The sequence below is a fragment of the Bremia lactucae genome, linkage group LG5 (genome assembly GCF_004359215.1).
Source record: "Bremia lactucae strain SF5 linkage group LG5, whole genome shotgun sequence".
Classification (NCBI taxonomy): Eukaryota; Oomycota; class Peronosporomycetes; order Peronosporales; family Peronosporaceae; genus Bremia; species Bremia lactucae.
In genome coordinates, this window is record NC_090614.1 from 3,896,417 (window position 1) to 3,920,290 (window position 23,874).

At 46.4% G+C, this 23,874-nt stretch overlaps 2 protein-coding genes across 2 annotated transcripts; one reads left to right on the forward strand and one right to left on the reverse strand.

Annotated features, from left to right (window-relative positions):
* Positions 1-1,859: 1,859 nt before the first annotated feature.
* Positions 1,860-3,140, forward strand: CCR75_001099 (uncharacterized protein; the record flags this gene model as incomplete). Its single annotated transcript, XM_067959204.1, has 1 exon — positions 1,860-3,140. One exon carries the CDS (start codon positions 1,860-1,862, stop codon positions 3,138-3,140), a length of 1,281 nt encoding a protein of 426 aa, XP_067821246.1.
* Positions 3,141-3,273: 133 nt separating this feature from the next.
* Positions 3,274-4,883, reverse strand: CCR75_001100 (uncharacterized protein). The gene is made up of 2 exons (XM_067959205.1): positions 4,057-4,883; positions 3,274-3,972 (listed from the first exon to the last, which is right to left on the reverse strand). The coding sequence occupies exons 1-2, from the start codon at positions 4,803-4,805 to the stop codon at positions 3,567-3,569; spliced, it is 1,155 nt and encodes a 384-aa protein (XP_067821200.1). The 5' UTR covers positions 4,806-4,883; the 3' UTR covers positions 3,274-3,566.
* Between the last annotated feature and the right edge of the window lie 18,991 nt (positions 4,884-23,874).

The window sequence follows — 23,874 nt, forward strand, 5'->3', positions numbered from 1 at the left end:
CCTCTAGCGACCCAAAGACGTATGGGTCGCGCAACTTAAGGCCCAATGCCCAAGTTTTGGCACGACCTGCCAGATTTGATTGAGCGAATGCGATTTGCATTTGCTCGTCGATGATGTGACGTGCCCTTATGGCATCGTCCAACTCGACAAACCATCTCAAGAGGGAGTCTTCTTTGACTCCCCTATATCAATCTTTAAAGTTTCAAGACGACGCATTTGCGTCATCCCAGGTACAGGGGTCTGTACTGTTGTAACCTCAACAGTTCTGCCTGTTGAGAGCCTTGCTGATTCAGCTACCTTTTCCTTCATCTCGTCAAGTTCATGTTGTATGCACTTGGCGATGGTTGAATGGAGGGCATCTCTGTCCAAATTGGACAGCATTGCCAAGATTGCATCGTTTCCTACGGTCGAACTCATTCGTTCAACCGCACTCCTTTCTATGTCACTCAGAAAGGAGTAGCTTTCAGGAGAAACGTGATGGGTATTCCCACTATCATCTAACATGTCCATGTTAGATGTGGGAAATGTGGTCCTTGGACGGACTACAAAGTGCTACCAGGTGTAACGGGGCACTACGACTTGTACTGCTTCAGTACAAGTCCACTTCACACTGCTTCAGTTGTGAGTGGTGCCTTACGTTAGGTGACGTACACTGTACGTGCAGAGGAAGACTTCTCTTAAGACAATTTAACTTAAGAGGGTAAAATGAAAACTGTATTAAATATAGTTGAGTGTCTCTTAATCTATCTTTGTAAATGCTAACTTAACTATAAACTAATACTAAACATGTAAATGAATTCTTTTCTCTATCTTATTCGTAACTCTTTGATAACTTCTACAGCTGATTAGTGTGCGGAATAAATAGATATAATGGCCTATACCTATTTATGGAAAAGAATTCAGGACATTACTATATAAAATAATATCCTCCAAATATTATCTACCTTTTCGATAATATGTTAATTAACAACCTTTAAGTGTTAATTTCATGTAACGATACACCCCGTTACAAAGGTACATAACTAAGGGGTGTGGCTTTATCGGTTGCTAAATGTAATTTGTGGGCGGTGTCCCAAACGGGGATCTATAGTAGACTCTAAAGGAACAATTGTTAATATTGCGATATAGCGGAATAAAGAAATGTTTCATGCTTCCAGCCAATTCATTGGCAATGCACCTCATGTGCAGCATTGCGTCTGATACCGCAGTTAGTCGAGTCATTCCTTTTCGTGCAGACCAAAGTAAAGTACTGAATCTCGACAACGTAATTCTCTCTCGGTGAATTTCTTTGGTCTTATATACGAAAATTTTCTTGGGTTGGAATCGAGACGAAGGATATTATAGATATATCAGATATTTCTTGAAATACGAATAAATGTATGGTCCAAACCTAGAAAGTGCTGGCTGCAAAAAAGAATTTGCTCCATCTAATCAATTCAGCTTTAAATAAAGCTAATCCGGATGTACACCCGGATCCGTCACTGTACTGGATTGATGCAAAGAGAGCCACATAGTCTATATCAAAGCGATATACGGACGCTTACTGCTCTCCATCGTAAGAGACACCTTCGTCAGTACCTCTAGCGCCCTGGGCGGAAAACTTGTGCATCTGATCAGCAGTTGCTAGCTGCCGCAAGCAAAACATTAGTCACAAATCCCGCATTGCGATGCGCTAGCTACTACTATATAAGCTTCTAGGGCGTTAAGCAGTGTGAAGGCTTCACGATCAGCCGTCTGCTTATCATCAGCTTATAGCGCATGGCCGTTCTGCCTTGCTCATACTGCTCTTCCGAGTAACGATTTTCCATTCTTTAATTAACTTTTCTTAACGCACTGAGTTCCTTGATCGATTACTCGAAATGGCCAAGATCTTTCGTTCGCCACTGGCAATGATCACATTGGCCTCGTGTTTTTTCCAACATGCATTTGCGTCTGAAAAGCTTTGTTCCATTGCTCCAACCACGTATACCATGGCTAAGACGAAGTACCCGAACCTGGTAAACGCGCTTACGACCTTGGAAAAATATCCCATTGTTGCATGGTACACGGATCGACAATCTGAAGTGGATCGAAAGGGAATGCTATCGAGAATCACATCCGAATGCTCCGACAACTCTCGCATGACGATTGCGGTCTACGGTCTTCCTAATAAGGACTGCAATACGAAACTTTCGTCTTCAGGGACCGTGCATAGCACGAGTGACTACGAGTCGTTCCTTTCGACGCTAACAACGGCTGTTGGGGACCGTAAAGTGCTCTACATTGTCGAGCCTGACGCCGTTGGGCTTCTCGCCAATAATGGCTGTGGCCAATCGGCGGGCTACCTTAAGAACCTTAAGATTGCGATCGCTGCTCTGTCCGCGAATCCTAACGCGGAGCTGTACGTGGACGTGGGCTACTGGCTACTAGGGGACTCTACGAAAGCTTCCGAGGTGGCTACGATTGTAAAAGAACTAAACTTCTCTGGTGTTTTAAAAGGCATTGCTATTAATACGTCCAACTACCGCTCCACGGACGAATGCATGTCGTATTGCGACACCTTCCAAGCGGCAATGGGGATGACAACCCTGTCGTGTATTGTTGACACGAGTCGCAATTACCATGGGTCGCCGACCACTGATTGGTGCAATATCAAATCAGCTGGCATTGGGAAGCCCCCGACCTCTAAAACGAATATTTCGAATGTTGATTACTTTCTGTGGGTCAAACCCCCGGGGGAGAGTGATGGTATTTGCGTTACCTCGACACAGTCGCTCACTGGCGTCACAGCGGGGACCTTTTATGCGGAAGGGTTTCAGTCTTTATGGGACCAAGGCTACTTTATCGATGAGAAAACCAAGGCCACAATCGGTGGCAGCACCTCGGACCATGTCACGAGCAATGACGCGAGTGTCCAATTTGGTGCGGGCAGTGATGTGAAGGATACGTCAGCGAACGACAGTGTTATACAGACTATTGGCACAGTTGCCCCTGCCGATACTGATTCGTCTGACGACAGCGCGGTTACGACACCAGCTACCGTCGCGACACCGATTGTCACAACTTTACCACCAACTACCATTTCACCGAACGCAACTGACTTCGGACTTTTGCAGCAGACCTCCGCGTGCAAACCCAAGAGACGTATGCGCGAATTGTAGTTCAGCGTTTTGTGACTTAATCACGGTGGTTAATTGATGCCACTTGTTAGTGGCATGCATTGGTCTCTTGAAGTAGTTTGACCTTTCTTTTAACTATACGCCCATTAACATTTTAACATTATACGTCAAGAATTATTGATTTCAATTTGTCAAAATTTAGATTATTTTTACCTTAAATTGTCATTGGAATTCTCGACTTGGTAAGTAAAAATGACAAAAACATGGGAGTTAACAAAAGTAATCGCGTACATAGAAAGCAAGGTCGACTTATAAACAGTTTGGAGAAATGAAACAAGTTTTTCTCTCGGGATTACGAGCACAACTAACTGAAGGCATTAAAGCGACGGCAATCTCCAACAAACTACATCACACTAATGGTTTTATGCATGTACAAAAATTCCGATCGTGACAATTTCCAAAGACAGCTTAAAGCTTCCGCATCCGGCGCTTGAGCTTGCAATTCATGACTGGAGGAGGAGCTATTTCAGAAGTCTCCTCGGACGTTACGGTGGATTCCCCCCCGACCTCAGGTAGGCCTGTCTTCTGGACCGGATCATCAGCGTCAGAGTAATCTGTCTGACTAACATCCGAGTCTCCGTCTCCAATTGGCTTCATCTTCAGCTCTTTGACAAAGTAACCTTGGTTCCATAGTTTTATGAAGGCTTTATCATAGAACAAACCGGCGTCCGGACCGCCATTACACACGCCGTCACTCTCCCCTTGAACTTTAATCCACATTAAGTAGTCGAGGTTTTTAAATTTAGTGTCCGACGTTGGGACGGCCCCAACGCCATTGGTCAATACATTGCACCATTCGTCATCAACTGGCTCTCTGTTCGGAATCAGAGTAGGCACAAAAACATGAGTCCACAATGATTACGAATAAAAGACGCAATAGTATTGTACAAGCACGTACAGATAGTTCCGACTCGTGTCAGCAATACAATTCATTTCAGTGTTGCCCATGGCTTTTTGAAACTTACTGCATAGCTCGGAAATTTCTTTCGTTGTGCGGTAATTCGAGGTATTGAGCACAATGCCCCGTAGCTTACTGGACGCCGAGAGATCTTTCATGGCCGACACGACCACTGGAAGCTGTGTCTCTGATTTGACGGTCCAATACCCAACGTCCATGTATAATTCGGCATTCTTATTGACTGCAAGAGCTGCGATGGCAATTTTAATGTTCTCAAGGTATCCCGCGTCTTTGCCACAGCCGTCTTTTTCAGCTAAAAGACCAATGGCATCGGGCTCGATCACATACAATACCTTTCGATCGCCGACGGCTTTGACCAAATCCGCAATGAACTTTTCGTAATCGGCGGTAGTCTTGACCGACCCCCCTGTCGAGTGACCTCCCGAGCAATCTTTGTTTGGAAGGCCATAGACTACGATTGTCATTCGTTGGTCTTCCGAACATTCGGTCACGAGTTTCTGTAGCATGGTCTCTTTATCCGCAAGCGATTGACGATCCGTGTACCACGCAGCAATCGAGTACTTCTCGAGTTCCGTGATTGCGGAAGCAAGTTTGGGATACTTGGTTTTCGCGGGTTCAAACGAAAGAGGCGTAATCGAACACAACTCGGCAGGGACGGCATTGACGGCTAAAGGCATGCATAGAGCAAGCGTTGCCACAACAACGGCGAGATGCAACACCGTGGCCATTGAGAGAGCAACACGAAAGGAAGAGCGAAATGAATTATGAACGTCACAACAGTCGACTTGGCTGCCAGAGATCGTCCGTAAGTCGGTTCTTTACATTGAAATGCAATGGAATGCCGAAAATATCATAGGTTTGGCATGCCACGACCACGCTCAATTAGCTAATTTCACGTAAAAAGGCTATTGTCCTGAGGAGCCTGCCCACAAGAAACAACAGCTGCTCTCATAAATTTCACAGTATTATCGATATCTGCGGGTCCGGTGGAATGTATTCAGCTTGCGGTAAGCTGCGAGACCAGATGAGGAAAAGCTGTCCTAGTAAGATGTAAATAATCAGCTTCGAATACAACTGTTTTCCTACAAATAGTCGTTTTAATTTTAGAAATTCAAAGTGAGAACTTATTTCTGTGACTATATAGTGACACGGTGATGACCAAGAGGACGATACAGTTGCAGTTTTACGAAATGCGACTCCTTTACATTGAATTCATAAGGAGGATGCTTGTTGTATTGTGAATAGGCTGGAGATGTGCAGAGTGCGTTCGATTGCTCGTCGTTTGACTGCTAATCCCACATTTCGCCTCGTTGTAAAAGATGCAGTCGACAAAAGTGTTGTACCGTCGGTGGAAGGCCTTTTGCTGCTAATTGTGTACGTGACCAAGCCCTTTGTTTTTAGCGTGAGCCTGTTTCTCCTGTAGATGTATTGTACACGATACCGGAGAGCGGAACGTGCGGATTCAGCCCTTCGGGCTGTTGTCGCACGCATATCGCCTATACTCTACCTTATGCTTAGCTATAATTCTATCTTGACAAAGAAACTCGACAAACCTGACTTACTTTTAGAGAAGTGGCAACTGTATTCTATTGAGTTGCCGACGCCAGGATGTGACGTTCGATGGTTAAAGATGGATACTAACGCGTCATTATTTCAACTGCATTGTCAGTTTAATTGACAAAAACTCGCTCACATGCGTCATCACATAAGGAACATGTGATGTGCAGTTTTGAAGTTAAAAGATCAAGCTGCCAGCAGTAAGCTGATCCACTATAGACAGTAATTGCAGCAATTGTTGTTGGCGTTCAGAAATTCTAGAACTGATCCTCGGAAAGTCACACGTCGAGCAGGGCACGACGGGTGTCGATTGCGACGATCAATATCACAACTCGTATTTTGACGTAGTTTGAGCATAACTTGATTTTAGCGTGGTAACTTAACAGTAATGGCTGAATTGCTTTACGATCAGCATCTTGCTGATTACGATGAACTTTAATTGAATGGCTGCCAATTCTTCTATGCTGTCATCGTCGACCCCACGCTTCGCCGCTCGCAAGCCAATCAGTTTCTGGCGTACTACCTCCAGACAGTAGACCGATTGACTTATCGTCGATCGTTGTATCTCTTTTGGAATTTCTTGTTGTTTTTCACATACTTCATGGCCGCCGCGTGGTACAAAACTTAATTGTGTGGAGCAGAATAAATGGCATTGCAAGTAAGAATACCGACTAAGTGTTTTGATGACCAAATTAGAGTTTTCAGCCTTCTTGTCATGGTTTGAACGTATTAAAGCTAACTCTGTTTAGAAGATTGTTGAGCTTCTGGCTTTCAATCGAGTGTCGTTTTTTACTCAACTCCATATTGGAAGACTTTTCTTGAGGTTTTCCCGAAAAAGACGTGCCTACTATACAATACAGTGGGAAGACCCTCGGCCAGTAGTACAGTGACTTACTCGTTAAGTGTCGTTTCGAAAATGCTGACCTTAACAAAATCTTGGAGCAACACAGAATCAAGTCTTTCTTTTTAATCATCAAAAGCTGAAAAATAAACTGATTAATTAACACTAATAGAAATAATTTGATGAAACGCATCAACGCTTTACCTGTTACAAAAATTGTCCATAATCCTTGTAATATTTACGAATAAATTAAAAAGAGAGATTCTCCAGAAGGCGCAGAGCATCTGAGCATCAAAATTTTAGTCGTCTGCTGGCGGAAGTGCGCTCGTGCCATGGACATGATACAATCCTCCCTAATATTAAAAATTATTACTTTGCAAAGTATTCAAAAAGCTTATCCATTGGTAGATATGAACCATTATATCCACTTTCTCCGCGGTCCAGTCAGCGCTGGATGCGCGCAAAGAGAAAGACAGATAAGACTTTATAACATGATTTGTATTAGGTTACTAACTCATGGTTCCGGCACTATTGAACATCAGTAACCAAATTCTTGAAGGGGGAGATTTGCCTCCCTCATTTCGAACGGCAATTATTATTCCGCTTATGAAAAAAGGAGACTCTGATGACGCCATGAATTATCGTCTAATATCCCTCTTGCAAACGAGCTACAAAGTCTTTGCCAAGGTGCTGGCCACGAGGGTACAGACGGTCTTACCCCGTGCAATTAGCGACTCGCAACAAGGTTTTGTGCATTGTCGCAGGATGACGAAGACGGTCATGATGATGATGGCCCAACTTACAACTGCGACTGATAAAAAAAACGTAGCAACCGAGAACAGCAGATGTATATTATTGCTAGACTTTCGGAAGGCTTACGACACCGTGGACCGCGATTTCATGTACGAGACACTACGCCTTTTTGGGTTCGACGACCGTTTGGTCGACCTAATTAGCCGTATACATAAAGGCACGACAGCCAGCTTTGTCGTAAACGGTTTGCAGTCTGGGGCTCTTCCAGTACTCTCAGGTATCCGACAAGGCTGTCCGCTCGCACCTCTCCTCTTCTTGCTTGTGGTGGAGGTGTTAGGGCTCGCGCTCAAGCAGGACCCTGTTCTTCGTGGCTTGCAAATGCCGGGACTGTCAGAGCAATCACACCTTTGCTCGGCGTTTGTTGACGACTCCACGCTTTTTTTCGAGACGGCAGGTCAGATCCCGCACGCTCTACGAATTATCCGAGCTTTTGGGGCTATGTCGCGGCCTGCATGTCCAACCGGGCAAGAGCAAGATATATTTTTTTAAACCGGGCTGTTCACATTCCACACTACGAGGGCATTGAGGTCGTTCAACCAGGCCACACTACTAGGTACCTGGGATATGAAGTTAGGACCGGCGATTTATTGAATAAGAACTGGGCATTGAGGATACAAAAGATTCAACGACGCTTAATAACGGCAATTCGAGTGGCAACTAGCGTAGAAAACCGGGTTCTGATACTCAACTCAATCGTTCTTCCCTCCTTGCTTTTCACTTCAATCGTCTTTGATAGTCCCCAGTGGGCGGAGAAGGAATTGCACAATTTATACAAGCACTTCCTATGGGCCCACGCAACTACTACAGTCACAGGTCGTCACAAAGTCAACCCGGGGTTGCTCGTAACTCCCAAGTCAGCGGGCGGGATCGGGCTAGTAGATATTGCTGTCGCTGTGAAAACACAAAGAACAAAGCATGCTATTACCTGGCTCACGCAACGACATGACAAGTATTTTGATGCCTGGCGCATCCGGGCCTTCCGAGGATGCACACGAGGTACAACCAGGCCGATATCTCTAGCCCTGGTTCTTCAGCGCGAACAAACACGCTGTCGACGCTCAGCGGGTCAAGACTTAATGCAGCAACAAGGTGAATGGATTGCCCCTACCCTGGAGCAGTTGGACCGAGTTAAGACATGTGTGTTAGCGAATTCTTCGACTTTACTTCAACGGGCAGCAAGCTGGTGAGACGGCGACGATTTTGTTTTGTCTTATTCAGACCCATTTCCATCTCGACCGAACGCAGTGGGTGACATGCCAGAAGAAATACGGCGCTTTTGGTCCACTTTTAGGTGGACAAAGAACCCTTGGATTTGAAATAAGAATGGAGACATGCTGTTCAGACACAAATTCGACAGGACCGACGACTGTACACTGGAACAACTATACATCACGCGAACAGGGCCATCGGAATTTGTATTAAACATACCCCGTCCAACTCATCAACCCAGACCTCATTCGGCAAAAAAACTAAGGCGATGGGCGACATCTATTCTGCTCGCTTCTCCTGATATACCCATAGGGGATATTATGGACTCAAATCAGGAATTAATTGTTCGTCAGGCTCCGGCTTTTGTATCTGGCTATGTCTGGAGGGCGACAGCCGCAGGCGTCATCAAAGGACATCCACCGGAAAGCGAGCAGAACACGCCACGAAGCATAACTCTGCATCATGGAGAGGATGGCATACACTGGTTCTGCCAGGGGCAAATGCCAACGCTCGACGTGGGCTCCTTGGTTGACCAGCCGACCTTATGTCTCGTGCTTCAAACTCGAGGCCTTTATTTGAGGCTCACCCGCAGCATCACCGTTTCCGTGGTCTGTCACGGATACAACACTAAATCACGCTATGACATCAGCACTGAAAAAGCAAGCCTTTCGGTATCACAAAAAAGGTCTAGCCAGACCTCTCACGGTATTCTTGGATCGGCTGGACGTACATGCGCGAACGGACGGATGGCAACGCGTGGCATTGTGTCAAATCCCGAAGCAAGCATGGGACCATAGTCACGGCCTCACCGACTACCAAATATGGACGGGCTACCGAGTTGCGACTCGGCAACTCAACTTGTACTATGCTGGGCGGATCGCAAACACCAGCTGCAGAAAACAGCCAGCCTGTAGGGGCGGCGCAGAAACAATGGCTCACCTGTTTTGGAACTGCGCAAACGCCGCAGCCTTTTGGGGTATACTGAGTATACTGATCAGGCATTGGACAGGAGAACGAGCCACATGTCAACGAACAGCACAATTGTTCACAGCGTGTGCCAGTCGACGGATACATGGTATACCCACTCACCGAAAGGCAATCCTCGCGGAACGGTTTCCGGAGGACGGGGAAGCAGCCGGACACGTGTGAAAGAGAATTTGGTTCATTCTGGCAACGCTATGCCAGACAAGAATCTGGGAGGACTGGAATGCGGTGGTCTACCGGGCTGCAACAATCGCCGATCCTGGGAGCGTCCAAACGTTTTGGGCGTCATGCATCTGTCACCTGCGAGCAATAGCAAAACGGGAGCATCGGCATGTCACGTCTTCAATCAAAGGAGCGCTGCTGTATGCATGCATCGAGTTACTAGAGCGCGAGCCTATAGAGGCACCAGCCCTTACCGAAACCGGCCATGATCAGCCCCCGGGTCCCCCGGCGCTTACCTCATGGCTCAGAATTTACCAGAGATCTTGCACATAGCTAACCACGTGGAAATAGACCGTCTGAACCCACCACCATGATTTGTATTAGGTTATAATCAGGTTAGTATTTAGTAGATCGACAAGAAGAACTTAATTATATTAAAACAGTTTTTAATTAACCCTCTTAAAAGAAAGCGTTCTAAAGAGAGTCTTCCTCTGCACGTACTTCTGTATGTGAAGTGACATGAGGCACCTCTCGCAGGGTACGTGAAGTGACGTGAGGCACCTCACGCACGAGGCAGTACGTAGTGGACTTGTACTGAAGCAGTATTAGTCAGTAGTGCCCCGTTACACCTGGTAGCACTTTGTAGTCTGTCCAAGGACCACAGTTCCATTATCTAACATGGACATGTTGGATGATAATGGTAATAAGCATCACGTTTCGCATGATAGGTACTCCTTTCTAAGTGACATAGAAAGGAGTTTGGTCGAACGAATGAGTTCGACCGTAGGGAATGATGCCAACTTGGCAATACTGTCCGGTTTGGACAGAGTGCCCTCTAAACAGCCATCGCCAAAACTTACCTAAGGTTGTAGTCACTAATATGGGTTGTAGTAAACTACTACCCTAATTCATTGGGCTATTCCGTGTACTGCATCGTATAGACAATGCGTACACAAATAAAATTGCTACAAAGGATGCGAACACATCCTACATTTAACGTTGGTCGGCGCCGCCCGTACCATTAATATGCGGTTTCATCCGCGGACGGATCTGACACCCCCTTTCAAAAATCCCCAAAAGATTCTTGTGATCACAAACTAGACTCTCATATTCAGTAAGGAGATTCTCATATCGGTTCCAAAGTTCCTCGAAATCGCGATGAGCTGACGACACCTCGTCACGAAGAGCGAAATACTTTCGTTCGTCTTCAACATTGAGTACGCACTTTTCGAACAGTCTTCCAACCGTTCGATACGGTGAGTCTGCACCTTATGTTTCAACGAATGACGCTTACCGTGCTCGCTATCAATACCCTCTTCCAACACATGGAGGTAGTGGTAGAGCTTGTCGATCTTCGGCTCTAGATCCAAAACATAGGTCGGACCTAATTTTCTCTTCTCCACCACAACCATTGCTAGATTCCCACGGTGGTCAATGTTTTCTTGTGGAACGTAACGTAAACCACCGTGATGGGAAGAGGCAGCGACAAATTATTTTGTGCGCTGGCGCGATTATCCACTTCCGCATGTCAGGTGGGTCCTTACGGGACCATCCGTAAGACCTTGCGTGAACGCCGTAATCAACGTATGTTCATAGACTGGGTTATTTGTGATATAATTCGCTAAGAGTCGTATGTGCTGGGTATAAGCGTGAACATCACGCTTGCCTTGTTTGCGTTTCAGAAGCTCTGTTCGAGGTCTGAACTCAGCCCTAGGCGGTTCAAACGTCTGCTTGTGCCGGGCTTTAAAAGCCTCTAGCGACCCAAAGACATATGGGTCGCGCAACGCAAGGCCTAATGCCCAAGTTGTGGCACGTCCTGCCAAGTTTGACTGAGCAAAGCGACTTTCATTTGCTCGTCGACGATGTGACGAGCCTTTATGGCAACGTCCAACTTGACGAACCATCTTAAGAGGGAGCATTTTCGTTTCCCCTATACTAAGAGATGTCAATCTTTAAAGTTTGGGACGATACGTATGCGTCATCCCAGGTACAGGGGTCTGTACCTGTTGTAACCTCAACAGATCTAGCTGCTGAGAGCCTTACTGATTAAGCAAGGCTACGATTTTTTTCGCCTCGTCAAGCTCATGATGTATGATTCCCTGTCCGTTATGTGTCGATAATACAAAACGAGTAAAAGGGGATGTTTATTCCTTTCTTCGCCCCGAGAAGGTCTCGCATCTCTATCGTATTGCGCGATGCGCGATGCGATTGACGTTTTGCAGTCGATTTACAAGCCCCAGGGGCGCGTGTTTTTCGATGGACCTTCCGATCCATCGGATAGGTCTCGTCTTTTTAACGGACGAGGCTCTCAACGTCAACAACCTGCTGGGACCAAGGCTCCCACCTGTTCCGCTTGGAACTGGATACGCTTGAAGAAGCAATATCCGTTGTGGAACAGGAGAACGTTAGCTTGAGACAGGCTCAAGTTCGTTCGTTATCATATCCTCCTCCATGACGACACCAACTAGGAGGTCCAGAACCTTTGGACCTCTCTTATGGCAAAAGCGAGAAACATCGTTTTTCGAACAATAAGCGATTGCAGAAATGCAATCGCTGTCAAAAGTCAGGACACTACGCTCATGAGTGTAGTGCTCCACGCCCAGTACCGAGAGGTACTGAACGTAATGATGGACCGAATGCCAAAAAGGGCAACGGTCACGGGCCCGACGTTGTTGCGAAATCGCAACAGCGAAACGGGCCGCCAAAAAACAGTCGGGGTCAGTACTGGCGCAACGCCCTATTGATCCAGCAACCTCAAGACAATTTGCAAATCTCTTGCCTAAAGTTGCTCCAAGCATACAATCATTATGTGTCTCATCACCTTGAGATTAAAAGTGGCAAATGATTTGTCACTTAAAGCCCTAGTGGACTATCGAGCGTCGAATAAGTTTAATTGTCGTCAGTCTTTAGAGAGTCGTAGGATCAAATATGTTGAGCGCGATATCCCTCCAACGAGGATGACGGTGCGTCTAGCGACAGGCGCATCGAAAACAGTAATGAAACGCGTAGTGAAAATTCACTACGCGTCAAAAGATTTACAGCACGATGATGATTTCATCGTACCGGATTTGAGTGACAAATTTGATGTCACGCTAGGTTTACCTTGGCTCAGAAAATATGAGCCAAGAATCAGCTGGCAGCATCGATCCGTAACGATGCCTGCGGCTTGTTAACCAGATGACCATCTGATGAACGTCTTGGAGCATCCGCAAGCGTGTTCATGTACTACGAGTGAGTGCGATGGCCTCACTTGTGGTACGGTCATTAGTACGACTGCACAAGATCACAGAGTATAACTCATCACCCTGTGGAGTCAGCTGCTGGCGGCTTTGCGAATGCACAGGCAGCGCCGAAGGTCCACCACTCGAATAAGTAGGGTGGATTGAGAATGATTTTACGCCTAGCAGGCGACATCCAAGGAAGATTTCGTTTGCATAAAAGGGAAAACACGATGATCCTAGGTCTACTTGAAAGTCGGCCTTGAAGGACCCGAATGTGATAGCGCAATCACAGCCAGAAGACGTTGAGGGAATATGTCCCCACGTCCTTGAGGAGAAATCTCCTCAAATATTTGAAGTAACTAGACTTCAGTATCCCGTGGAAATCCCCCGGCAGCCTAAGAATAAGTCCCAAAAACGAAACCGAGACATTGCATGTCTTCGTTAATGACGGATCAAGAGTAGGCGCTTATACTCTTGATCTGTATGCGCCTCCGAAGCTAACTTCGGAGATTAACTCAATTACCAAACCTAGAGCCCATGCGGTTCTTGAGAGATCTGCATAGTGGTAGAATCTAGCAGATCTGCGTACTCGTCACAGAGGACGAATACGTAAACGATATACGGTCAGTGGTAATTTTTGCAGGGAACGAACAGGTTCTTAGTAGCTCATCGATGGACGAAAGTGTCCTCGACGTGAAGTCTCGGATTGAGAGAGATACTACTCAATCCAGGAGTCACTTAAGACAAATCCTTTATACAAGGGTTTGCTTGAATTCAGGAATGTATTCCCTGAAACAGTTCCATGCTAGTTGCCTAAGGATAAATGCACTCGACATGAGATCGAGCTCAATTGGGCTCAAAGTACTGTGTCATGAAGCAGTGACCACTGCCTCGTGAGCAAGTATTTCCGATCGCTAAATTCCTTACCGATCGATTAAAAGCGGGCCGTGTGAGGGAGTCAATTTCCCCACATGGCTCTCCGACCTTCTGTGTGCGAAAGGCCACACGTCCACAACGGACGAGAGCGTCGTAGAAACGGACAAAAAACGATTCGCTGCTCAAGACTGAAATGCCTTCAGAACCAGCCCGTTCTTTAAAATTCTGTGCAAACATCGCGACGTTTTCCCAGAGAATAACCGAGCCGCCTACCTGCTGATTGGGACATCGAGCACGAAATTGGTTTAGCACCTGACCCAAGTATTGTATGACCAGGCAATAACCGTTGCCGAAAGAACAAATTGATTGTATCGATGATTTTTTTGACAAGCGAACCAAGGCGGAACATGTGCGTTAGAGTAAATCGCCTCACTGCAGCCCGATCTTTTGTGTGCGTAAAGCCACAGGTGGGTGGCGTGTGTTTCACGCTTATAATAAACTGAAAAAGGCCACCATACCGGCGCAGATGCCAATCCCGCGATAAGATATTTTTTAAGCCCCATGGGAAAGTCAACTATCTTTTTCGTGATAAAATTAAAAAAAGTTACTACAGGTACTTATGATGGAGTCCTATGTAGCCGAACCGGCAGTAAGCACCCCAAGCGATATGCTTTGGGAGTGGCATGTGATGCTTCAAGGTTTGAAATACGCACCGGCGACATTCACTGCGAGTGGTGGCTCCCGTAATACGTCAGCACCGTGTCTTCGCATCCTATTACGTTAACGATGCATTTTCTCAGCCTTTAGTAGGGCCGAGGACGGTCTGGCGAAATAGAGTCACATATCGTCATTTGGATGCTGCGTTGCAGACTCTGGTCGACACGTAAAAGTACGTCAACTTGCAAAAGTGCGTCATAGGGGTCTTCGAGATACCTGTACTGGGCTACATCGTAGGTTCACATGGTGGTCGAGCAGACCAAGACAAGGTGAAGGCTGTGAAAGAATGGCCGATCCCACGACACGTGAAGGATTTGCGTCAATTCATAGGGCTCTCTATTTACTTGCAAAAGTACAGCAATAATTATGCAGAGCACACTAATCCATTGTCTGACCTTCTTAAACGAATGCAGAATGGGTTTGGTCAAGGAACAAGTAGATGCGTTTACATCAGGGAAGCAATCTCTTGTAGAGGTGCCAGTCTTGGTATTGCTAGACGCGGATAAGCAATTTAGCGTCGTCTGCGCTACAAGTAATATTGTAATCGGCAGCGCGCTCATGCAGAAGGATGACGAAGGCGTTAAGCGTGTCATATCTTATCAGTCCCGGCTTTTGACAGCCGCGACACTGAAATACCCTGAGCATGACGAACAACAATTTTATAAAGTATACTCCTGTCAAGTTTCGTGTGCACCTATTAGTCACCAAACCATATGTGGTTTATAGGGATCACGCATCACTGCGGACCACAATAAATTCACCGCACCTCTCACCTAGAATGGCAAGATGGCTAACATTCTTCTCCGAATTTAATTTCAAAGTTAAATATAGCCGGGTGACTCGAATGTCTTGGCTGATGCTTTATCGTGCAGACCAGACTTCGTGGCAAGACACCAGGAAAGTGTGTCTAGTGCTAAAGCACAATTTCAGCCGTCAACGTTCGCAGCCATGAAGGCATACCATGTGACGAGCTTATTAGCCTCTGAAAAAAAGAGAGCTACAGTCAGATGGAACGTTGTCGCCTGCTGTTGGATCACTTCGGTAAACGAAAGGCCCTTCCATCGCACCTGAACGCTAAGCTGTGTCGGTTTAGGTACAGCGATGGCCTATTACGGCATAACCTGTCACCCTCTGATCTGATGAGAATCTACGTCCCTTGTGACACAGATCTCAAGCTGAAGATACTTCACGAGCTCCATAATGCTCCATCAAATGGGCATCAGGGCCGTAACAAGAAATTGTTACGAGTGTCAGAGGAATTGTTGTGACCACACCTATATATATATGTATGGGTGACCAATTATATTCACTCTTGCAAACAGTGTCAGCGCATTAAGCATGCACCATCCAGCAGTGCGCCACTGAAGCAGCTACCGATTCCAACGCATTCTTGGAAGTCAGTAAGTCTGTACTTCATGTTTGGCATACCGCATGACCATTGAGGTCGGACGGGGCTCGTCGTCTTTGTTGACAGACTGAGAAATATGGTGCATTTAGTACCATGTAGCACCACACGATCACAGAGAAGGAGGCAGCTCTGTTGTTCATGGATCCTGTGTATCGACTACACGGGATGCCCGAATTCATAGTATCAGATTGGAATGCACGTTTTACGTCTGGGTTTTGGGCGTTATGTGGTTAAGCTACTAGGTAGCAAACTTCACATGTCAACAGCCGATCATCACCAGACCGACGGACAAACGGAACGTGCCAATCAGGTCGTGGCAGATGCATTGCGTATGGTAGCGACTCCCAAGGAATATAGCAAACAAATTCCCTTCTTGGAGTTCGCTATAAATAACAGTGTCCACGCCAGCACGGGTGTGACGCCTTATTATAAAAAGAGACTACAGCATCCTCGGACGCCAGTCTTGTTTGTGCGCAGCCCGAGTCTTAGTTAAAGAGGGCCCCTCACTACGCTCAAGGCGAAAGAGATTCATTGTTGCGTCACCATGACGATGACCCGTGAGGGTATCATGTCAACAACGGAAACTTGCCCTAGGGAACCTACCGGTTTAGCAGTGGTCAGTATGGAGTCACGGCATGAAATGCCTTTGATCCTATGCAGTAACGATATTTTGTTATTGAGAACATCGTCAAATGACCGACCTCTCGGTGGTGTCATAGGCGAGTTTGATGCTAAAGGAGCGAGGCTCAACGCTTTGTGGATGAGCAATTAGCCATCACACGAAAAGTCCGTGACGCGATGGCAGGTGCACAGGACAAACAAAACGAACATGCGGACCAACATGGTCGCAAAAACGATGAACGCATTAAAGCGGGAGAAAAGTACTAGTAAGTACTGCTACCCTACCTAAAAATGCAGCTTATGTACTAACTGGAGGTACTATGAAATTATTTGTCGCGTTTCATCGGGCAGTTTATGGCGGTCGAGGATGTTAGACACCCAAATTGCAGGATCACACCCCTAACGTAAATGAAGACGCACCTCGCCTTCTACGTGGGTCGTCTGAAACGGTGTGTTGTTTCAGAAGAGATCACATACTTCCATCCGTCTGAAAACATCGATGGTGACACCGAGTATGAGTCGAGAGTCAATCTGGTGGGGAAGACGAGGAAGGTGAAAATTTTTCATCCAAATGACTCCCTCACCACGATATAAGCTTGGAGGCGTGGAACATCACGCGCGTGACGCGGATCTCTCATTTTCAGCTTTTTCAAAAGGTCTAGCCGAAGTTTAGCCTTTGTCAGCCCTTGCGATCCTTCGAGCGAAAATCGTGGAAATCCGAACGCAGTCGCGAGACTTGATTTTCGAGATCCCCGATCCGTCATTCAGAAGCTCTAAATGCCTGAACGGAAGTGGGATAGGCTATTGCCAATAGGCGAGCAAAATTGCCGCTTCTACCGGGCGCCGCCTGCACTGATGGATTCTACTCAAACTAAAGCTTCCGTGTTGGAAGGTTGGTTGCTAATCGCTCCGTGCAGCAGAAGCTTCAGAACCTCGTCCAGTGGAGAGGATACCCAAAGAGTATCGACCTTGGGACCCGGTTGACGCCCTGCGAGTCGACGTATCGGGCCTGGTGTCTGCCTATGAGAAGGAACACCAGTTGTCACTTCGATAATTCCGAAGAGACTAGCAGGAGAGGCGTGATGAGAAGGAATAGGGCAACAGTATCGCATGATTTTTTTTTCTCTCACACCCAAGCGAGCGAAGTTGATTCGCTGCGACAATTACTTTGCTACATAAAATGTGGCTAGAAGCTGCGCAGGAATTCCGCTTCGTAATGGTCGGGTGATTCATTCGAATGCAACACGACCGGGTCGAGGAAACACGACCAAGTGACCCCCCTGAGCCTTCCACAACTATAATTGCCTTAATATTTATGTGCATTTAGAGAAGGGCGCTCAAGGAGCGACGCACAAGTTCCATGTAAATTTGGCCATTCCGATGGTAGTGGTATCGGTGGTCACGTAGCCGCGTTCGATACGGCAAAATTGTGACCCGGCAGGGCACGTAACGTGCCGTCGGTTAGGCTTTAAGCTCAGGCTCTTCTGCGTCGGACCCATTGTTTGTGATGGTCTGAACGACAGGTGTTGTGGTTCTAGTCAACTGAGAAGCAGCTGCACCTTTATGGACAGTGCTCTCATGAATAATCGCTGCGCTGGGTAAAGTTTGGATCGGCAATATAGCGCCATAACCCTTCCCGTTTAGCTCGCTGTGCTCACTACTACTATGAGGTGATGGTAGTGGTGTCGACTCATTGTAGTCAACAATGAGCAACGAATCAACAACCTCACTGCGCAAGTGGGATGGATCGTTCAGCCCAGCTAGCAGCGCGACAGTAGCGTGTGTCGGTGTTGTAATTGTGGCACTAGGCGCCGAAAGCGTTTATCGATAAGCGTCCGCTTCGTGCGTGGTTGTGTGAGTGTCTTTGCAGGCGACCTATCAACTTTGCTCTTTTTAGGTGGCATTTCAAGCGCCGAGTGATGGCACGCAAAAGAAGCGGTTAAGGGGGCTAAAGCGGCGCGACGTAAGCGGCTCGCTGTCCCTTTTCAGCAACATGGTACATATTGCTGCAGTTCCGGAGTCGATCACATTGTAAGGCAGTGCTCTCACGGGTTACCCCGTGAATTGATTTCTGATCGATTTTCCCGATTCACGGCGCACTTTTGGCAATCTGCGTTCGAATCACTTAGACCACAGTTTAAAAACCTGAACTTCTGTGTATCCGGAAACATATGGTCAGACAGACCATGCAAAGCGTATTCTCAAAGAAATACTTCGCAGATACGTCGCTCTTTTTCGCGTTGGCCAAGAACCCCGCGTTTCACAACGAAATATAGCAAGTTCATGCCGATGGTACAATTTGCCATCAGAAAAAATTATGCACGCTTCTACAAAGCATACACCGCTCTTCGTGAGCGACTCACGCCATCCACGTAAACTCACCTGGTTTGGTAGTAATTTTTATTTAAGGGAGGAGGGACTCGCTTAAGCAAAGATCAATCTAGCTCTTGCCATCACGCATTGACTCAACAGTCAATGCAGAAGATACCAATGTTGATTCAATCAACATTGAAAAGGACAAACTAAGTATTAACAATAAGGCTCTTCCTGATCTTGTTAACAATCATGCTGCTGTACCCAGCATAAATAAGAATAACTTAGTAAGAGCAAAAAATCCCTCAAAAAGAGGAGAATGGCATCTCCGCAGTGCGCACCGGGCGCACTGAAACAAAACCCAGTCAGTAGGGGAATTCCTACTGGCTCGAGAAGCAGTGGTCCGTTTCGTGCAGGATCCATCGCTGATACGGTGGACCGACAGAAACGGAACATTATGTAACTGATCTAGTCCTTAGCTGCCAATTTTGCGGCTTCACAGGCCACGCGCATAGGGTTTCGATACCATGCAGAGTTAAAAAGTTGGAATTGAAATGAAATGAAACCTACAATTGCTTGTTTACAGAGAGAGATACAATAGTACTCTCTGTCACTCTACATCATTCACTATAGTGACTGTTAGTCAAGGGACCTCCCTTAAGGTAGTGATGCAACGGGTGTCCCATTACATAAATTATATCCCTGGAAGAGGCATAATAAATAATATTTTCTATGAGAGGAAATAAATGAAGAGGTACACAATTTACATTCTTTTTCTAATTTTGACTTAATAGTTCCAATATCACCAAACCTGGTAACGAACACAACAAGACATTGTTTATGTTGATTGTTGCTTTAAGTTTAAATCATCCCATCAATCGTTACAAGACACAATGAGGCAGTGCGCAAGGAGGCGCATTAGATAGTTAGTCATTACTATAGTAGAGTTAGTGAATATAAGATCGTCATGAAAGAACTTAATATATTACAAACGTTTACTTTTCCTTATATTAAAGCCTAAGTATCAACACTTTTGACTAAGACTTCTTACCTACTTAGAACTTTCTTTTGCACGTCGTGAATGTAAAGTAATAAATGCACTCCACCTTCATGTTATCAGTGTGGGTTGGCTAGTACTAACGAAAGGTACAACATGAACTTGACGAGGCGAAGAAAATCGTAGCGTTGCTCAATCAGCAAGGCTCTCAACAGCCAGATCTGTTGAGGTTACAACAGGTACAGACCCCTGTACCTGGGATGACGCACACGTATCGTCCCAAACTTTAAAGATTGACATCTCTTAGTATAGGGGAAACGAAAAGACTCCCTCTTAAGATGGTTCGTCAAGTTGGACGTTGCCATAAAGGCTCGTCACATCGTCGACGAGCAAATGAAAGTCGCCTTTGCTCAGTCAAACTTGGCAGGACGTGCCACAACTTGGGCATTAGGCCTTGCGTTGCGCGACCCATATGTCTTTGGGTCGCTAGAGGCTTTTAAAGCCCGGCACAAGCAGACGTTTGAACCGCCTAGGGCTGAGTTCAGACCTCGAACAGAGCTTCTGAAACGCAAACAAGGCAAGCGTGATGTTCACGCTCATACCCAGCACATACGACTCTTAGCGAATTATATCACAAATAACCCAGTCTATGAACATACGTTGATTACGGCGTTCACGCAAGGTCTTACGGATGGTCCCGTAAAGACCCACCTGACATGCGGAAGTGGATAATCGCGCCAGCGCACAAGATAATTTGTCGCTGCCTCTTCCCATCACGGTGGTTTACGATACGTTCCACAAGAAAACATTGACCACCGTGGGAATCTAGCAATGGTTGTGGTGGAGAAGAGAAAATTAGGTCCGACCTATGTTTTGAATCTAGAGTCGAAGATCGACAAGCTCTACCACTATCTCCATGTGTTGGAAGAGGGTATTGATAGCGATCACGGTAAGCGTCATTCGTTGAAACATAAAGGTGCAGACTCACCGTATCGAACGGTTGGAAGACTGTTCGAAAAGTGCGTACTCAATGTTGAAGACGAACGAAAGTATTACGCTCTTCGTGACGAGGTGTCGTCAGCTCATCGCGATTTCGAGGAACTTTGGAACTGATATGAGAATCTCCTTACTGAATATGAAAGTCTAGTTTGTGATCACAAGAATCTTTTGGGGATTTTTGAAAGGGGTGTCAGATCCGTCCGCGGATGAACCCGCAAATTAATGGTACGGGCGGCGCCGACCAACGTTAAATGTAGGATGTGTTCGCATCCTTTGTGGCAATTTCATGTGTGTACCCATTGCCTATACGATGCAGTACACGGAATAGCCCAATGAATTAGGGTAGCAGTTTACTACAATCCATATTAGTGACTACAACCTTAGTCCAAACTGGACAGTATGGCCAAGTTGGCATCATTCCCTACGGTCGAACTCATTCGTTCGACCAAACTCCTTTCTATGTCACTTGGAAAGGAGTACCTATCATGCGAAACGTGATGCGTATTACCATTATCATCCAACATGTCCATGTTAGATAATGGAACTGTGGTCCTTGGACGGACTACAAAGTGCTGCCAGGTGTAACGGGGCACTACTGACTAATACTGCTTCAGTACAAGTCCACTACGTACTGCCTCGTGCGTGAGGTGCCTCACGTCACTTCACGTACCCTGCGAGAGGTGCCTCATGTCACTTCACATACAGAAGTACGTGCAGAGGAAGACTCTCTTTAGAACGCTTTCTTTTAAGAGGGTTAATTAAAAACTGTTTTAATATAATTTAGTTCTTCTGTTTTAATTACTTAATACTCACTTAATTATAAACTAATACGAGACATGCAATGAAGTCTAATCTATCTTTTTCTTTGCGCGCGTCCAGCGCTGTCTGGACCGCGGAGAAAGTAGATATAATGGTCTATATCTACCAATGGATAAGCTTTTTGAAAACCACGTAAGGTAATATTCTCCAAAATATTTTATATCTTTTAGATAATATATTAAGTAGCAACCTTTCAGTTTTAATTGTATGTAACGATGCACCTCGTTACATACTTGCTCCGCGGTCCAGTCAGCACTGGACGCACGCAAAGAGAGAGACAGATTATATACTAATACGAAACATGTAATAAAGTCTTATTAAGTTAGTAGTAAATAAATGAAAACAGAAGATGTAGGCGGGCACGTCGTAATGCGGCCACGCTCTGCTTAGACACACACCCTAGCACAGCGAGGAAGCGGTTTGACCTGCTTCTCTTGCGTGCAGTGAGGTAGTTGTGGTGGGCGCGTAGGCGTCCTCACCCAACACACTAAGTACTCTGGTTAAGTGTCGTCACAGGAGCGGTAATCCGTCTCCTCGTTCGCACTTACCAAGTAGGAAGTAGTTTTCAGACTGATTTATATTTAATCGAATTAAATATAAATACCCTTATTTACCAAATAAAATGTCATCTCTATAGATAACACTTAATATGTATTGCGAACGTGTCTTTCTAAATACCTCGCGTAACGGATGACGCTAGCCGTTATCACGGATGACGTTGGGCGTCATCCCTCCTAATGTGAATGCACCCATGTGCATCACATACACAAGGGTTGGTCATAAATGTGAACCACCCTTGTGTATGTGATGCATGTTGGTCATAAATGTGAACCACACTCGAGTGCTGGGTCTAATTACTATTATTTAGTGATTGACCATCTTCTTAAGTACACCAAGTAAACTTAACGGGGACTGTGTAACATTAGGGCAACTTTAGCCCGTTACACCATCCCCCATTTAAGAACGAATTTTCATTTTTAAATTCGTCAAAGAGGAGAGAGGAACTGCATGCAGCTTTACGCGCCGCTTGTTCACTAAATCACTCTAGCGCACGTGTTTCCATACACGGCGCCAAAGATGCCACCTAAAAGGGGCCACGTTTGTGTGCCAAGACGCCTAAACAACCTCGCACTAAGCGCACACGCCGCATTAATTTGCCGGCCGGGTCTAATGCTTCAGTCGAAACGCCGACAATCACTGCTGCTGTCGCGTTTACAGGGCTAAAGGATCCATCCCATTTTAACAGTGAGGATGTTGATCCGTCGCTCATTGTCGACTACAATGAGTCGACACCGTTGCCATGACCTCATAGTAGTGATGCGGACAACGAGCTCATGAGGAAGGATGATGGCGCATTATTGCCCATCCAAACTTCTCTCATGGCTCCCAACATGGAGACAGCAGCATTTACAAATGCTGTCTCGTCGTCTGCGCTGGAAAGCGTAGCAACAGGTAATGAGAGCGCTGCCCATAAAGGCGCAGCCACTTCTCCGATGGGTATAACCACAACGCCTTATGCTCAGACCATAATCCATAATGGTTCTGACATAGACGACTCGGAGCCTAACGCTCCGCCGACGACACGCGAACGTGCTCAGTCGGTGTCACAAGCCAGTCGTTTGGAACGTGGCTATGTGACGGATGGCATTCCAAAGATGCCCCCTCCATCTAAATGTCCTCGTTTAAAGGACCAAGAGCGTTGCTCCTAAAGCGCGCTCTTGTAGACGCACATAATTATTGTCGCGTCTTTAAATCATGGAGGGCTCAGGGATAATCGCTTGGGCGTATTTTCCCGATCCCGGTCGTGTTGCGTTTAAATGAAACGCCCGACCAATACGAGGCGGAATTCCTGCGCCGCATTCATCCACATTTTGATGTGATGAAACAGCGGTTGCAGCGAATTAATTTCACCCGTTTGCGTGTGAAAGAAATCATAGGTGGCACTGTACCCCCTGTTTCTTCTCACTACGCTGCTTCTGCTAGTCCATTTGACCTCAGCTGGTGCTCCTTTTCATAGGCAGCAACCAAGCCAGGCACATCCATACGTAGGGTATCGATCGGTTCCCAAGAGTCAAAACTCATCGGGTAACCTCTCCATTGGACGAGGATCTGATACCCTTGCCTCACGGAGCGGTGGGCAAGCAACCTTCCAACAAGGAAGCGTTGATTCCCACCCGCATCCATCAGTGCAGGTGGCGCCCGATAGGAGTGGCGATCTCGCCCACCTACTCGCGGCTGCCTTACCTTCGTCCGTTCAGTC

Coding starts and splice junctions, on each gene's coding strand:
- CCR75_001100 (XM_067959205.1), bottom strand. CDS start 4,805: ATGGCCACGGTGTTGCATCTCGCCGTTGTTGTGGCAACGCTTGCTCTA. Junction 3,973..4,056: donor GACACGAGTCGGAACTATCT/GTACGTGCTTGT, acceptor GATTCCGAACAG/AGAGCCAGTTGATGACGAAT.